Below are 18,840 nucleotides of genomic sequence, written 5' to 3'. Positions count from 1 at the left end.
ATTACAGCATCTTGCGAACTAAGAAACGGTTGAATGTGATGTGACTGTGTTGATAAAAAGGTTTTCATGATGAATAAATACAGGATTCAAGTAAAAATGTTCTGTGTCAATGATCACACCTAGATTATGAACATTTGAGATAGTTTAACTGTGACGCTAAGGTTTCTGTTTTGTCAGGGTTTATTTTAAGATAGTTGGTGTCCACCTATGATTTTATATTATAAATGCATTCCTTTTACAAGTTGGGAGCAAGAACTATGTTGCATATTATATTATATTTATGTGATTTTATGTGTGGCATTTACATTTGCATTCTGTTGCTATTAATGCTCAATAAAAAGAGTTGCCAGTGCCAGAGAAGCAAGTCATCTTTTGGCTATGCTAAATATCAGAGAAATAAGGCATAAAAAGATGTCCAATTCAATAATTCACCTTATGTGTTTTAGGACAGCATCATTCCTGCATACTATACAGACTTGCTTTTCAGGCTTTTGACAATGTAATTAGCTGCAAATATACACTCTGGTGAAAAATACAAGCATCTTACTTGCGTTCAAATACCAAAAGCAAAACAATATAGTAAGAGAACTAACCAGAAACTATCCAGAGACTGAACGGCTGATCAGTTACACGATTGTGTTGTTCCTGGCAGAAATTAACTGTTAAATGTTGATCCTATTCCTTGTTGGAAAGTTCTGATATCCTGTCTCCTAGACCCAGTTGAGAGCTGTAAGCATTTTAATCATAACACATTGATTATGTCCTACTAGTAATTCTGAATAGTGATCACATTTCATTGTGGTGCGACAGCAATGCACAGATGAAAGTGAATTACAGGGAATTACATCATATTGCCTTTAATACTTAAAAAGGCAATCCTAAGTTTGATTGATTTTTACTGACTAGATCAAGTGATGTAAGAGCAAAGCAATAGAGGATTTGCTTTTCTGTCTGGCACATTGTCTGCATGTCATATGTATGTCAACATAACGTATGAATCAATGGTCCCTACCACTGGCCAGGTTAAGGATTTAAAGGAAATTTCAGAAAAGTTCAGGATCATCCTGCTATAAAATGTTGAGCAAAGAGTTTTTTCTGTGCCTTCTTTTACAGAACATGAAGAGAATTGAGTGTTTCTTAAATATTATCACTAATTATTTAAATGTAAGGAAATAATATCTGGTCACATAATTAATTAGGCATTTTATTATTTGTAGTACAGCCACAAAGTGCATACAATTATTTACAATTAAACAAATACAAACGTGAGCACAAAGCGTATACTACTTATATATCAAACTTATTAAAGATGTGGATACAATAATTCAGGAGTAGATATCAGTAATCAACATGGGTAGCAGAAGGTGAAGAATTAAGAGACACGCTGATTAAACTGACAGCTATGTATGTAGGGCTTCTTTTTATTAGTCATAAAAAAAGCTCTTGAAGATATTGAACCGTCATACTTGAACATGCTGGGCCCGTTTTTCAATCTTGATTATGTACACAACATGAATTGAGTAGCAGGTTAATAAATACATTATATGGCCAAATTTGTAAACACCTGATCACTGCATTCATATATGCTTAGTCCCACCTTTGCTGTTATAATAACACACTCTCTGCTTGGGAGTATAAGTGAGGCCAGGCACTAATGTTGGGTAAGGACGCCTGGGGCCCAGTCAGCATTTGTTCATCCCATAGATGTGCAGTGATGCTCTGTGCAGGCCACATGCTGAAACAGGTTTGGGCCTCTTGGTTCCAGTGAAGGGAAATGTTGCTACAGAATACAATGGCATCCTGTACACTTATGTGTTTCCAACAGGAAAAGTCCATATATGGGTGTGATGGTCAGGTGCCCAAAAACCTTATAGCACCATATAGTGTTGATTGATGATGATGATGATGATGGGCTTTATATACTTTTGTTACAATAAAACTGTAGAATTAGACCATGGCAGCATTAGATGTTATCCTGTATAATTACATGTCCAGGATCTTGGTGTCACCAGCTCCCAGAACCCTGTCTGTAGGTTGAGAAAAAAAAAAATGATGATTGCAATATTAACAGTATTCAAGATGTTAAACTCAATTTGCTCCACCAGCACCATCAAGTGGCCGTAGCAGTACTGCTACTGCTTTTTTGCAACGTTTACAACAGCCATAAAATATTGTAGTATAATCTAAAATCTGCCATAAGCTTACAATAAATTTTAGCAGTCAGTAAGGAAGTGGTATTGTGTCTCTTACCCCAGTACGTGGGCACTGAACCTGAGCGTTCCATTCTAGGCAGTATAGGCACACCTGAACCCCTTGGCCAATGAACAGACACGTCCACATAATAATATTCCACACAGGGCTCTTGCGCTTGTCATGGAGGGTGAAGTTGAAGACCACTGTGATAGAAAACATTCTTTTTTTTTTTACTGATTATAAATGTATGCACTTGAAGTGCAAATAAATTTCTGTGAAGCAGAATTTCCACAAAACTTGTGCTAATCTCTATTACTTAACAGGTAACAAAAACAGTTCTTTTGTCATATCAGGGAGGAGAGTGCACATTTGTGAGGTACTTTGTTGTGTTTTGTCTTACCTCCAATAATTGCAAACAGACAGAACATCACAGGGTAGAAAAAGCCAAAGCCCATTGTAAAAGCATATTCATGGACAAAAGCTGAAACTGCAAACACAGACAGCGTGGCTACTGAACGCAGACGATGGCCCAATAGCTGAGAAGAAAAAGAAGAAAAAACTAATTTTGTGGTATAGACATATATGGAGACAATTATAGATACAATTAAGAAAAAAAATGTCTTACCCAGATGAAGTCCTGGTAGGCATAATAATAGAGCCAGTCATGTACCACAATGTTCCAGGTGCGGTAGTAGTTAGCAAAGGAGGTGGAGTTCCACCAGTCCTAATGACAGGAAAATGGAGAAATTGTGATTATTGTTTTCAATGGACTGTACACACTTAGATATTTGATACTGTATGTGTGTGGAGGCCTGGGAAATCCATCACAAGGTAAACCACAAGTATATTTACAGCATTATGAAGTAATTACCAAGGGTGAATATGGAGAAATTTGCTTTAAAATTTATTAAACTGTTTGCTTACCTGACATGATGTTTGCAAGAAAACAGCATTTATTTATTTTTTTATTTATTAAAAAGTATATATCAAAATTTATAAGTACATAAACATTTCCATTTTGCTTTGGTAAAATGTATGGTATTTTGTATGTTAATTAAGTTGTTGGCAGAAACCTGATTTTTCATGTTTTTTGTATCTCGTCAGAATTCAGCTCAGCAACATCAGCTGGGTTTTCCCTGGCTGGCACACAAGTGTAAAGTCTAACACTAACACTGAATGAGATTTCTCACTTTGTAAAACATCCGATCAGCAAAGCGTAGCATCTCAGCAAAGGCATTGAGCCAACAGTGCAGAAAAGCAAAAAAGCCCAGTAGGAGTATCAGCATTCCTGACAGAGATAGACAACATAAGCACATATATAGTTACATTAAAAGGAATATAGATATTCATCAATCTGTATGATACAGTATAACAAAAACAGATATTTTTTTTAGATATTCCATTCCATATTTAAATGCGTCATTGTCTCACACACACACACATACATACATACATTATATATAATAATGTGTGTTACAGTGACAGAGGCAATATTATATAATATATATATACATATACATATATACATATATACATATACATATATACATATATACATATACATATATACATACATACATATACATATATACATACATACATATATATATATATATATTATTTATTTTACAGCTATTCATAGCACATAAATACTGTTAATGTCTCATTGTTTAAAAAATAAAATAATAATAATTGTTTATAGACAATCCCCTCTAAAAGTAAGGGAAATTCTTTTGTTTCCATTATACTCTAAATACATTTATGTTTGGGTTAAAAAGAATTAATATGAGACAAAGATTAATATGTATAGATATTTTCCCCATACATGCAAAGCATTTTGAACTTGTCTTTTGCGATCATAAATCAAGAACCTACAGAAAATACCCCATAGTGCTAAAGTGGGTAGAGTCAGTAGTGTTTGAAAAAAAAATTAATAATAATTTATATAGTAAGTATATAAATAAGTACTGTATATAGGATACAGATAAGCAAAACTGAAGACGACTTGTTAGCAAATGTTTGCTTTTTTGTTTAATTAATCTTTGAATCAAATTAAGGCATATTATATGAATCCAATCCTGTGTGTGTGTGTGTGTGTGTGTGTGTGTGTGTGTGTGTGTGTGTGTGTGTGTGTGTGTACATGTACCTGGTAAGGTTGAGTGAAACACAGCCAGAACCAGAGTGCGTCGGCTGAATGGCTGGTTGCTCTTATTCATGTACACAGGGATACAAAGACGTACCAGGATAAAGTAGAGATAAAACAGACTTCCCAAAATCTGCAGTGGTATAAAGGAGTAAAAAGAATAATATATATAATTACATAATTGTCAATTAATTCAACATTAATATCATGTGACTAATATGATTAAAATCTGAAACTTAGTCACCATTGCAAAGTTCCTCCTCACATAGTTCCATCTGATATAAGGGTTTCTATAAATGAATAACAGATTTTTTTTGTTTGTTCTAATCTTTAGTTTGTAATAATGCCAGTTGTCTCTGAAAAAAACTGATTGATCTAATGATTAATAATTGATGGATATTTACCGTGGATATGTCTCCCTGTAGATCAGAGTTGGGCAAAAAAGGAAATAAAGATAGCTGTAAAGAGAAGGGAATCTGGCAACTTCATCTGTAAAACACAAAAGAAAACTAGATTTTAAACACAAAATCCAGGATTATTTTTTTAAGTAATGTATACATTCAAACATTCACTCAGGGCCATGGTGAATCCAGAGCATATCCTGGGAACACTGTGCACAAGGTAGGAATAGATAGTGGATGACACTCATACACTCATTTAAAGTAGACAATTCATCTAAATGTATGTGAGGGTTTTTGGGAAGAGACCCTTGCAAACAAAGGAAGAATATACAAAATTCTGCACAAACCGTAACCCAAGCTCATAATTGAACTAGTGACCCTGTAGCTGTGACATGGCAACGCTACACACTGTGCCAAGCTGCCTTCTATTTAAACAATGTATTTCAAATTGTTTCACTAGGACTCCCAAAAGCCATCTAAACCAGTTTTGTTTCCAATCAAAACCATGCAGTCTTAATTGCTTGGTTCTGGCATGTTTATAGCTGGGATATAATAAAAATTTGGACCATCTAATGGTTTCAGAGGACTGAATTGAAATGCAATATTAGAAGCTTTAGTAAGCAGTTTAAGTTGAATTACCTTTCTTTGATTTGGCTCTGTGGACTGCCACCACCATCTCCCGAATAAAGGAGTAGCTCTTCATCAGGAATCGTATCTGGAATAAAGCATTTAGAAAATGTATCTTTTATCCTAGTCCTTAGCAAACAATGTTTAATTAATATGATTCTTGAATCATGACAAAACTCTTAAACATGTCACTACCCATTTTTGTCATCTTGTTCAGAGCACAACATTGCAGAATAATTCAACATGCCCTCTCTACAATACATGTCTTGTATCTCAAAGACTATAGATACGGAGCTCATAAAAATGAAAACTAATGAAGATGAATTATCTTTGGTCTGAACACACCCATTTTGCAAGCGATTAGAAATATTGGAACATATGACTTACAAGTATATCTTGTTGCCCTGATGTGTGGTGTGCAATATTAGATTGGTTGTTTAAACAATTATAATATCACTGAATGTCCTCTCTTGTTTTGTAGTTGTGTTTTGCCTGTGAAGATTGCACATCATATTTATCTTAGTTATCTCACATGTTTTCAGTGTGTAGCAAAAACAATAGAATTTGCCTTGCCATATCATTACTTTCAGAGTAACAGTACTATTATACACTCACTGGACACTTTATTAGAAACACTATACTCGTACTTGGTAGAGCCTCCCTTGGCTTTTAAAACAGCCTCAGTTCTTAAAAGGCATGAATTCCACAAGATTGATTGGTTGAAAACATCCTCTGTGATTCTGGTTCATGTTGACATGATTGATAAAGCAATTGCTTATGCTGGGAATCTCCCATTCTACCATATCACAAAGGTGTTTTATTGGATTCGGATCCGGTGACTGAAAAGACCACTGAAGAACATTCAACTCAATGTCATGGTTATGAAACCATTTTGAGGTGACGTTTGCCTTGAGACATGTGCATTATCATACTGGAAGTAGTCATTAGAAGATGAGCATGTTTTGGCCATGAAAGGATGCACATGGTCAGCAACAAAAATCAAATAGACCGTGGCATTCAAGCAATTATTGATTGGGATCAGCAGGCCCTAACAGTGCCAAGAAAACATTCCTAACACCATTATACCACCTCCAACAGCCTGGACTGTTGATACAAGTCAGCCATGCTGTTGGCCACTAAACCATCTAACCCTACCATCTATGTGGCTTAGCAGATATTGAGATTCATTAGAACAGGCTACATTTTTCTATTATTCAACTGTCCATTTACAGTGAGCCTGTGCACACTGCAGCCTCAACTTTCTGTTCTTAGCTGACAAAATTGGAACCTGACATGGTCTTCTTCTGTTGTTTGTTGTCCATCTGCCTTATGGTTCGAGGTTTAGTGCATTCTGTTTTTCTGTTCACAAGTCACAGACTGGTTATTTGAGTTACTGTAGCCTTACCGCCAGCTTGAACATTATCTGTTGACCTCTCTCATCAAAAAGGAATTTCCATCAGCAGAACTACTGCTCAGTGGATGTTTTTTCTTTATTGCATCTTTCTGAGCAAACTATAGAGACTGTTGTGTGTGAACATCCAAGGAGATCAGCAGTTAAATAAATACTGTCTGGCACTGCCAATCATGCCACAGTCAAAGTACCCCAAATCACATTTTTTTCCCCATTCTGAAGGTTGGTGTGAACATTACCCGAAACTACTACACTGCACTGCAGCCACATGATTGGCTGATTAGATAAATGCATTCAGTGAGTATGTGTATAGATGTTTACCCTAGCAATGAACTCGTAATTCCTGCCACAGTGAATAACCTTTATAGAACTCCTAACCTCCTGTTGCTGTGAATAAAGAATTATCTTATATTTATCTCATTAATCAATGGCTTATCAATTCTCTTCCTTTCCACTGTATGACTATGTACTATATGATCAATTCTCTCTAGAAGTTTTTCCTTATCTCTATCACTTTTGTGAATTCCACTGTTATCTCCTTTATTCTCCCTACAGTGTGATTCACTTCTGGCCTTTGGCCCCTTCTTTGCTGATTAGATCTGTCATGGGTGGAATTGCTTTATGAGCATAGTTATATTGTACGCTGTTCTTTGTATAAACACATTAATTTACTATATGTGCTTGTCTTACCTATATGGTAACATAATGTAAAAGCTAATGTTAGAATGTTTGCTATTAAACTTATACCAACAGTAAATGGTTAACATTGACAGATAATGAGCTCATGGAGCATGAATCAGTACAATGTTTTAAGTCATGGTTGCTGGCTAACCATTTAACAAATGAGGTTGGGCAAACATCATCTGGCCTGAAATATCCTAGTCTTATATATGACAATGATTTCTATTGTATTCTCACAGTACCTGTTCTAGTATGACGATGAACCGTGATGCTGTGGGCAACTGGTAGTGCAGGACAACATACACTGGAAAGTACCCCAGCACACTCATTTCAGCTGCCAACAGCACAATAGATGTTGCTATTGATATTGGCATTTTCCACTGGTAGTTACTGTGCAGTTCCCTCCACTGCCTCAGAATATGGTACGGTCCAAGTAGGGTGTAACCGAACATGATAAACCATGCCCATATGACAACACCCAGCTGACCAAAGGCATAGAAGAACAAGTCAAAATCTAGAACCAACCTGAAATAAGAAAATAATGTGTCAGATTCAAACAATGTTGTATAATTGCTAAGGCTCCTGTTACAACTCAATTTTTGTAACAATGCGGTATAGGACAGGCATGGCCAACACACCTGCCCTGGTCAATGTAGTCCACTGCCAATGTGCTGATGATGAAGAGGAAGAGCGCAGCGACAAACATGTGATAAATGGTCTGGATGTGACTGATCTCAAACAGCTCACTAGATAAAAAGTAAATTACATTTTTTAATAAATATTCTCTGCATCTTAGGCCTACAGCTGTTCTTGTTTTTTCTCCTGCTCCCTGTTCGGGGTCGCCACAGCAGATCATCTGGTCGACATATTTGATTTTTTAGAGATTTTACATTGGATACCTTTCCTGATACAGCCCTTCCATTTTATTTGGGCTTGGAACCGGCATTGAGAGTTAACACTTCAGTGGCTAGGTTATTTCAGACACACAGTATTCATTTCTATTCACACTTACTCAAGTATGGACTGTCTGGCCACAAAAACTTTTCCATCCTGCATTCTATGCCTGAAATCATAAACATTATTTTAATTTTTACTACATAGTTGATACTACTGTAAAGAGCTGAAAAAAAATGTGGATGCGTGATGACATTTTATTATTTTACCTCCTAGGTTTTTCATCAGTCTGTTGCTGTGTATTCTCAACTGCACTGGAACGTGCACTTTGGGAGAACGACTGCAGTGAGTCTGTAAGTACTTTGTCCAACACCTCACTCATCTGAGCTTTTACTTGTTCAATGACCTCTGCTTTTATCTGCTATTTAAGGAAGTGTAATATATCAGCATGTGTTCTGATCACATTGTTTTAAAGCAGATATAGGGCAACATGACCTGTAAGGCCTTATCATAGCTTACAGTCTTTAACCAATAAACTTCTCTTACCTCTACATGCTTTGACCATTGTAGTATATCTTCTGAATTATACTTGTCTGCAAAGATACACACATTTATTCACACTGACCAAAGCACTACATCATAAAAATAATACATTTATGTATTTAAAAAAGACAAAGATTTTTGGAATTGATACCAACTCTGTCTGTCAGGCCCATTCTCTGTGGGAGCAAGATTACTATGTGATGCCAGGCCACTGGTGCGATTAACCACTTTACTGCTCGTCTTGCTGCTTGCCATGATTATTCCAATTGTAGAATGTTTTAGCTGGAATTAGCTAGGCTTGAGGTGCATCTGGGTTGCAAAGGAAAAAAAATTCATTACTGGTATGTTTTTAATGAGAAAACAAAGAGAAAAGCATATAACAGAAAGTTTTCTTGTGAAGTATGTCAAAGTGTGTGTGTGTCAAAGGGGCCTGGATAATCACGTTAAACTCAGGGTACCTGTGATGTTATTCGATGTCATTGCCCCTAGTCACTGAAAGGTTATCACCTAAACAATGTTTACTATTAGTATGTACTCAAGAGTACTGCTTGTGTACATTGACATATAGATTAACAGAAAGGACAGTGTCAACATTACCTGATCCTGCTGTCTGTGTGGGAACGTCTGACGAATATTCTTCACTATTTCAATTAAAATGATATTGATGGATTTGTTGCAGAAATAGTGTTTGATGCTAAATAAATATAAACATTTGAAATAATAAGGTTATAACCAACAGAGTCATACAAATATTGCTTTACATTTTTTTTCAGCAAAATTACATTCATTTGTTCAATTAATTCACTCATTATTAATTCATCTTAAGAGGACTACTTAGAATCCATAATCCAGAACATATACTATCAACACTGGGCATGAGTCAGTGAGTTCATCCTGGATGGGATGCCTGTCATTCACTTCTACATGGAGTTTAGCATAACCAATCCAGCTACCTGACTTTTTTTTTGGACAGAGAAAGGAAACAAGATAATTTGGTGGAACACATGAAAAACAAGAGCTTAGGATCAAACCAGGGACCCTAGAGCTGTGAATCACCTGCTGCACTGTACCACCCCACATATATCCAGTACCATGTAAATATTTATGGCATGACATTTTTATTTATTTTTTTTTTTTATTATAATCAGATTAAAACATGTAATTGCAAGGAATTATAATAATATAAACGAACGGAGTATCACACTACTGAACATTCATTTATTTCACCAAATGATACAAACACTACATGGCAAAAAATGTTGGACACCTGACCAGCACATCCATGTGTTTCTTACTCAAACAATATAATTATACAGCATTACAGTTACTTTTCATGTAATATAACAAACCTAAACATGTTCCAGCATGACAATGTCCATGTGACAAAGCGAGGACCATGAAGACATTTTCCGAGTGTGGCATGGAAGATCTCAAGGCACCTGAACACTTTATTGCGTTAACATCAGTCCCTGATTTCACTAATGTTCAAGTGGCTGAGAGATGCTCCAAAATCTAGTGGAAATCCACACAGATATGTGGAGGTTATTATAACAGCAATGGGTGAGTAAATTAGCAATGGGATATTCAAAGGGTATGATGTTCAAGTGTCCACACACTTTTGGCTATATAGTGAATTTGGGTACATTCAAGATTTTCAAATGTGTAGTACAAGAATTTCCATAGTGTGGTTCTCTTACAACAAACTATCTACACATCCAGAAAATGGTTTATTGAATTTATGTTAATATTAATAAGGATATTAATAAAAAAAAATTATATATATATATATATACACACACAGCATTTTATGGCAAAAAATGAAAATATATTAACTTTATGATGGTTGCTCAAAACCAGGTTTTTATACATTATTTCTGATCAAATGAGGACAATCATAAAATTACAATTTTACAAGATCTATAAATTATAGCTATATCTTTTAATTTTTGTTTTTAAATCTAAGCAGCTTAGAAAGAGACTCAAACTCACCTTTTACATGATCCTCTTCTCCTGGTCAAACTTTCCACATATTTCCCTCAGAGCACCAGGATTTTCTGGTGTGTTTGTGTGTGTCTTTCTTTGAGAAGTTTGTCCTTTTGTTTCCCTACCCTCAACTTTGTCCCATGTCCCAAGTCCACACGATGGCTCAGCTGTTGTCTCTTCTCTCTCAGCGGGTGCAACATGTTCCCTATTATTGATCGGATTGGGAATCTAACCTCATTTTAAATAACCTCTGCTACGTACATTATACTCACATCTGAAAGAGCCTTGTCTTTTCTCATTTTTTGTGCTTCCTATTCTCTCTCTTATCCAACATTTAAAATAAATCAAGGCCTTATGAAATCAAGTGCTTGATTGCATTATCTACAATTATCTGAATCTTCAGTAAACGGTACAATGCCTCGGCTTCATGGCGTTCTCTGTTAAGAATATTATGACTTTTTGAGCAGTTCCCCCTTTGGAAGATAATCATACTGAATGTTTGTTGAACTTTGGTGGCACTTGGTTTTGAATAAGTTTGAACTTTAGATCCAGTTCCTGTCTCTTTATGGCACCTTTAATAGCCCAGTGTCTGTGTATTGTATGCCTTATTAAAATAAATGCATTACAGTTTTGGTAAATCATCGTGTAAAAGAGCAGAACTGTCAAATACACATTAGCTACAGCACATTTCAAGAATAGGAAATTAATTAATACAATAAAATAGAAACTAATAATAAGAAACTAACCAACAATTATAATAATAGTTACAAATTTAAAGAAGTAAAATAAAAATCAAAGAGATGGAAAGTCTGTACACAAGGGTTTTTATACCACTGCATTTCACCATCCTGTGAGTCTGCATTTTGTTCAGCATGGTTCTGTGTTTGGGTTAAATTGTTGCACTACTACTTGGAAGGTTGTGAATTCAAATCCCAAGACCACCAAGCTGTTGTTTCTGGGCCAGTGAGCAAGGCCCTTAACCCTCAGTTGTATAAAGGAGAAAAATTTGTCACTCTGGATAGGGGCATCTGTTAAATGCCGTTAATGTAATCTGCCACCGTTTATGGATTGTCAATAGGTTTGGAGTTTTGTTTCACATGAATCCTTTGTTAAGAATTATACATTTGTTTATCCTAATTCAACAGAAGTGAATCAGAATCCAGTATAGTTTCCATCCCCAAACATAAATAACAGTTGAAAGCATAGCACATAGAGATGTATTTTTTTATTGACACATTTTCCTGAGTAGTGCCATCTTATCTGCTACAGATGCATGCTATGCATTTTAGTCAAAGAAGAAAACATAAAAAGCCAAGCCAAAAATAATAACCGCAAACCGATGGCCTAAATTCATATGATTTATGTTTGTTTACAAATCTGCACTGCATTACATTAGGCAGTTTTGCCCGACTAGTGCGTATTATGTACGTATATTATTAAGTTAGCAAAATATGTGTAATTTATATGCATGCACACCCTAGGCCTAGACAATATTACCAGCACCAAAAATCCTGTAAAGCCTAACACCTCAATTAATCTTAGTCAAAATACAGGTTTAGGTGAAAAAGCACTCAAATTCCCTCTTTCCGATTCAAAATGGGTTTAGATAAAAGATAAGGAATAGACTTTCCAGAGTTTAGAGTAACCTAACAAACATATGTGTATTATTTCTGTGCTTAGCATTTAATTCCATCTTTATTATCAGAATGTAGTTAGTATTTCTGACCTTCCTACTTTTCTCATCCTAACTGGCCGATTAGGAGAGAGCTACAACTATAAGCACACAAAAATGTACATAAGGCCCATACTGGGTAATGTCTGTTCAATCAGTAAATCTGTATGTAAATCTGCTGATAGTTAAGCAACTACAGCCTGATCCACATTATTTATGGTGCCTATGTTTATGACTTTTTATCTCAATATACGTAACGTCATCGTACATAATACACAACTGACGTTTGATTACATTGCCATCTCACAGCATAATGCCTTCGATTTATTATCGTCACAAGATACTCGTACAGTATTTGTGTGTATTTTACAGTACATAGATCAAATTCTGAGCTGCAAAACACAAGACAGCGCCATCTGCTGGTTAACTTTAAAAGCTATACATTACGTATACAAAATATAGAAATGCAGTGGACTTTTCTGTGAAGGACCTTTTGCAGGCAACATGCACATATACAGAAAGGGACTTACAACATGTTATCTATGGCAGAGACAAGCATTCACATTCTTAATGGTCTCATAGGAATACATTATAACACATCTAAATGTCAGAACAAGATTCAGTGTTACTGAATGCTACTAAGAGTGTTATTTCAAATACATCTGTAATATCTGTGCTTCTGGTGTGTTTTGTGTACCTCAGTACATCTTCTAGATGATTTTAGCTGGTTGCTTGCTCTTGTTGGATAACTTCTTGTTGCTGTTTGATCTGGTCAGGAGAAATGCTGCAGTGCGGATCACTGCTACACACTGAACAGTCACTGAGAGACACATTATGACAGGAATCAGAAGCCATCACAGGATTTTCTCTCATAATTATTAGAGCCACACAGAACAATTCAATGGCAGGGAAGTTTGGTAAGGCACAAAAACAGAAAGCTTGATATTAGCATATTTTTTTGTAAAACAGTAAAACAGTTAAGGTATTTAAGGTCATTTTAAGACCTACCTGTTGTCATTGATGTCTGTGGTATTCCCTGTAAATAAATACCAACTCTGTAAATCTTAGGCTGCTACAAATTAATCTATTAAATACAAAAGCTGTAAACAAATTAGTGTCAATCAATTTGACACCGAATCTACAATTTAAAACATACAGTAGTTTACCATTGACAGTGTTGAGCTTGTGAGTGCAGTCTAGCGATTCATTTGCTGTGCGCTGCCTGTCCTCAGGAACTCTGTATAAAGTGCAAATGCACACACCACTTAAAAAAATCGATAAAAAATACTAGGTATGTGTGTAAATACAACAATATGTAAAGTATTAGCATAACTCACTTGTCTGTATAGTTTGATTTAGTCTTTATGTTGGGTTGACTGGCTCTCTGAAACAATACATTGCTAAATGCAATTCTTGGATCACTGGTGCGCATGAACATGTGATTGATTTGTGAGTATGCAGGGTAGTTCCCTGGCCGAACAGGCTTGGCTGAGAAAAGAAAATATGTACAATGTTAACAATATGATGATCCATACACTTACAGTGAAAAATATACATTTAAACCTATATTATTATATAGGTTAAGACTTCCCATTTACTAGAACAAACAGGTGCAACGTCCCTCTAATGTCCCATCTAATAAACGTTTTTGTTATGAACTAAAATGCTAACTGCATGCCAGAACTCCTTGTCTACATTAGTATTTGATCTCATTAATGTTCTTGGAGAACGGGCAGATATTCCCACAACCAAATTGCAAATTCTAGTAGAAAGACTTCCAAGAAGTTTAGATGCCAATACAGCAGCAAATCTCGAATGACATGTTTAGCAAGCACGAATGGGTGTGATTGCTCAGTGTGATTTCAGCCATATATTTATGTTCCAATTCCAATATAAAATAATAATTATAAAATAATTATGCCTGGCTTCTTATTAAAAGATTACTATTATACGCTATACATATACATTGTTACTTTTATATTTTTGAATGAAATTACAGAGTTGCTATAAAATGTTATTGCTATAAATAATCAGTCAACATGTACGGTCATCTTGAGATATAGATTGTTGGTGTTTAATTGATGTCAACTGACCAATCAATGCAGTGTTAGGGCGTTGGAAGAAGTTCTTGGTTTGCATGACCTCTCTAATGCGTTCAACTTCTTGCTGGTAACGGTGCCGGTCCTTCATGGCTCCCTCTTTGGCTTCTTTCAATGCACCCTCCAATGCGCGAACTCGCTCAGCTGTAGAGCGAAGACGCTTCTCCAGTTTAGGAAGTTCACAGCGCAGATCTGCATTATCACGTACCAGCTGAGAGACAGCGAGCAAGAGAGGAAAATTCCTATCAATGTAGAGTATAACTGAAATAAGAAATATTTTAGAATGCAACTAATTGTCTGTTTAATACCACTCATTTGGACACACTGACCTGTTTGTGTACTTTTGTAAGCTGTTCCAAGTTGTTCTCAAGAAAGGAAATCTTTTGCTTCTGGGTGGAAAACCCTCCACTGTCATCAAGTTCCATTTCAGAGCTCTGCAAAAAAATGCCAGACAGATAGATGTCTTGAATTTTCACAGTGTTTTCACGGTGCAATCAACATGAGGCATTTGACATTTTATTGTACTCACTCGTTTAACTCGAGTTGTGAGGTCTTGAACAAAAAGCTTCCTCAGATTGTGCAAGCTCTGGAGTTCACAAGCCTTGGTAATGGGGTTGGCAGGGTAAGAGTCATGGTTACGATCATTGCATGATTTATTTTTCAAGTTTACAGTATATGCTAAGAGTGAAATACTTACAACAGTTTCTTCCAGCCTTTTCATGTCCTGCTTAGCCTGCTCATGGCGCTCATTGAGATATCTGCTCACAAAAATTACAATCAGCATGTTCTATCAGATTAGATTTCACTGCCATTAGCTGCAACTATATCTACATAAACTATATATCAACTATATATTACATGACACTTCAGATTTCTATGCAGTACGCCCATGGCTGTGTTATTAAAATTATAGACAGTTTTTTTTACTGGACAACAATATTAATTAATACCGGCAAATCATTACACTTTCCTCATCTGCAGTACTATGGCAAAATGTGTGAATCGTGTGTACCGTGTAGTCCATCATGTTTTTTGGGTTTTTTTTACTTTCATTTCCTTGTATTAGTTTTTTCATTTCCGAGCAAAGGGAATTTGAGTAATTGTGATAAAAGCAGATACTATGGCATATATATAGGAAAATGAATATGCTACAAGTTACATGCAACACTTCAAGCAGCCCTAAAAAACAAAATAATAAAATAGTCCATTAATAAAGTTATTGTACTTTTTATAATATTTAAAAATAGAAGGAAAATGTTTGGGTACAAGTCCCACTGAAAAATCCCTGAACATATGTAACTTATTAGGCCTTAACTGACTCATTAGGATTCAATATTCAGGTCAGGAATTGTCATTAAAGAGAGTGATCAAAGCATAATAACTTCTCTGATGCTTCAAACCTCTGAAAATTTATTTTACTGATGCCTACAAAGCTGAAGGACACTATAAATTATTTTAAAGCACTTCCAGATCTCAATTCCCACTTGTCTCAAATGTCATTGAAGTAAGTCAATGTAAGCTCTAGGAGACCAAGGGAACTTTCTAATATAAGCACTGTGTGCTGGCCATTAAGGCAAATCAAAACCCCCATATGACAGTATGGATCTGCAGGAAGCCTTAACTGATACAGGAGTGATGATACACTGTTCCACTGGGCAGCATTGCTGCACAAACATGATTGCATGAGGTTATCACAAAATCCAACATCCAGATAAGCCAAAGGCAGTTTGGAACGTGTGCCATGAAGTGATGAGGTCAAAGTTGAACTCTTTGGCCACAGTCACCAAAAATTTGTTTGGATTAAAAAAGAGCATCATTTAATTAAATGAACACCTTGTCAAACTTTAAAACACTGGGGTGGATCTATTACCATTGGGGATGTATGGCAGCCAGGGACACAGGAATCATTGTGTGGGTTGAAGGAAGAATAGATTGTTGTAAACATCTGCATATTCTGAAAAACCAACTGACACATTCAGTCAGAAAAAACTGAAGCTGAAAGGGAATTGGGTTCTACAGCAGAACAATGAATAAAAACATACTCCAAAATTCACCATGAACTACTTCAAGCGATGCAAGCTGAAGCTTTTGGCCATCACAGTCCCTTGACTTAACTCAGTGAAACTCTAGGGTACATTTATAGCAAAGCCAAGACAAAACAAAACAACAAAACTTCTAAATCCCCCACAAATATATACTGTAGTATGCACATTGCTATTTGCAATGCATGTAAAATTCAATACAAATACAAGTGTACTACAAATGTAGCCAGCTAGTTAATATTAAGTTTGATGTTCACTGTACTGAAGGTGTGACTTGGTCATTCTGGACTCAAAAAGAAAGTTATAGGAGCAGGTAGTTTTTATGTTTATACATGCAGGAGAGGATAGTCAGTTAGGAAACTCATGGGACAAAGAAGGACAGATTGATGAACACTATGTTCATTATTAGCCTTTGCATTGACTAAATGAGTCAGTGTTTCAGATATAGTATGCACTGACAGAAGTAATGCCTATGCTGACACAGGGTGCCCAGCTGATGTATTTAGACACGTGTTAAAGCCTAACCAATTTGCCAGTCCAAAACGCCCACGTCTGGCAAAGAATGATAAACACAATTAAAAAATATTAGGTGATGTGCATCTCTGTAATGAGAAGGGGTGTGGTCTAATGACATCTACACCCTATATCAGGTGTGCATAATTATTAGGCAACTTCCTTTCCTTTGGCAAAATGGGTCAAAAGAAGGACTTGACAGGCTCCGAAAAGTCAAAAATAGTGAGATATCTTGCAGAGGGATGCAGCACTCTTAAAATTGCCAAGCTTCTGAAGCGTGATCATCGAACAATCAAGTGTTTCATTCAAAATAGTCAACAGGGTCGCAAGAAGCGTGTGGAAAAACCAAGGCGCAAAATAACTGCCCATGAACTGAGAAAAGTCAAGCGTGCAGCTGCCAAGATGCCACTTGCCACCAGTTTTGCCATATTTCAGAGCTGCAACATCACTGGAGTGCCCAAAAGCACAAGGTGTGCAATACTCAGAGACATGGCCAAGGTAAGAAAGGCTGAAAAACGACCACCACTGAACAAGACACACAAGCTGAAACGTCAAGACTGGGCCAAGAAATATCTGAAGACTGATTTTTCTAAGGTTTTATGGACTGATGAAATGAGAGTGAGTCTTGATGGGCCAGATGGATGGGCTCGTGGCTGGATCGGTAAAGGGCAGAGAGCTCCAGTCCGACTGAGACGCCAGCAAGGTGGAGGTGGAGTACTGGTTTGGGCTGGTATCATCAAAGATGAGCTTGTGGGGCCTTTTCGGGTTGAGGATGGGGTCAAGCTCAACTCCCAGTCCTACTGCCAGTTTCTGGAAGACACCTTCTTCAAGCAGTGGTACAGGAAGAAGTCTGCATCCTTCAAGAAAAACATGATTTTCATGCAGGACAATGCTCCATCACACGCGTCCAAGTACTCCACAGCGTGGCTGGCAAGAAAGGGTCTAAAAGAAGAAAAACTAATGACATGGCCTCCTTGTTCACCTGATCTGAACCCCATAGAGAACCTGTGGTCCATCATCAAATGTGAGATTTACAAGGAGGGAAAACAGTACACCTCTCTGAAGAGTGTCTGGGAGGCTGTGGTTGCTGCTGCACGCAATGTTGACGGTGAACAGATCAAAACACTGACAAAATCCATGGATGGCAGGCTTTTGAGTGTCCTTGCAAAGAAAGGTGGCTATATTGGTCACTGATTTGTTTTTGTTTTGTTTTTGAATGTCAGAAATGTATATTTGTGAATGTTGAGATGTAATATTGGTTTCACTGGTGAAAATAAATAATTGAAATGGGTATATATTTGTTTTTTGTTAAGTTGCCTAATAATTATGCACAGTAATAGTCACCTGCACACACAGATATCCTCCTAAAATAGCTAATACTACAAACAAACTAAAAACTACTTCCAAAAATATTCAGCTTTGCTATTAATGAGTTTTTTGGGTTCATTGAGAACATGGTTGTTGTTCAATAATAAAATTAATCCTCAAAAATACAACTTCCCTAATAATTCTGCACTCCCTGTAGGTCTGAAAATAGGGACATTGTTGGTACAATTGCAGGAAAAGGTAGAGAGCTGCCAGACATGATGGAGAGAAAAAGGGTAGATAAACTGTGTGTACAGGAGTAAATACAAGAGG

At 36.4% G+C, this 18,840-nt stretch overlaps 1 protein-coding gene across 10 annotated transcripts in view; it reads right to left on the bottom strand.

Annotated features, from left to right (window-relative positions):
- Nucleotides 1–1,190: 1,190 nt before the first annotated feature.
- The window catches only part of LOC132844592 (kinesin heavy chain-like), a 44,635-nt gene continuing 26,985 nt past the window's right edge, over nucleotides 1,191–18,840 (bottom strand). For 2 of the 10 annotated variants that reach the window (XM_060868184.1, XM_060868185.1), the window contains exons 21-30: nucleotides 15,345–15,405; nucleotides 15,177–15,248; nucleotides 14,977–15,081; nucleotides 14,642–14,858; nucleotides 13,886–14,036; nucleotides 13,715–13,785; nucleotides 13,557–13,584; nucleotides 10,883–13,368; nucleotides 9,491–9,587; nucleotides 9,151–9,202 (exon numbers count right to left, since the gene is read on the bottom strand). In XM_060868184.1, coding sequence (XP_060724167.1) covers nucleotides 13,269–13,368; nucleotides 13,557–13,584; nucleotides 13,715–13,785; nucleotides 13,886–14,036; nucleotides 14,642–14,858; nucleotides 14,977–15,081; nucleotides 15,177–15,248; nucleotides 15,345–15,405 — 805 coding nt within the window. In that variant the 3' untranslated portion in view covers nucleotides 9,151–9,202; nucleotides 9,491–9,587; nucleotides 10,883–13,268. Of the gene's footprint in view, nucleotides 2,028–2,250; nucleotides 2,397–2,593; nucleotides 2,730–2,818; nucleotides 2,918–3,383; nucleotides 3,482–4,339; nucleotides 4,470–4,580; nucleotides 4,627–4,740; nucleotides 4,826–5,376; nucleotides 5,453–7,698; nucleotides 7,982–8,094; nucleotides 8,203–8,468; nucleotides 8,520–8,619; nucleotides 8,772–8,896; nucleotides 8,944–9,048; nucleotides 9,203–9,348; nucleotides 9,401–9,490; nucleotides 9,588–10,242; nucleotides 10,406–10,882; nucleotides 13,369–13,556; nucleotides 13,585–13,714; nucleotides 13,786–13,885; nucleotides 14,037–14,641; nucleotides 14,859–14,976; nucleotides 15,082–15,176; nucleotides 15,406–18,840 lie in introns of those variants that run through there. The other 8 variants (XM_060868179.1, XM_060868183.1, XM_060868186.1 and 5 more) reach the window with 7 other exon arrangements.

Source organism: Tachysurus vachellii, chromosome 4 (genome assembly GCF_030014155.1).
Source record: "Tachysurus vachellii isolate PV-2020 chromosome 4, HZAU_Pvac_v1, whole genome shotgun sequence".
Taxonomy (NCBI): Eukaryota; Metazoa; Chordata; class Actinopteri; order Siluriformes; family Bagridae; genus Tachysurus; species Tachysurus vachellii.
This window is presented reverse-complemented; position numbering and strand designations above follow the sequence as displayed.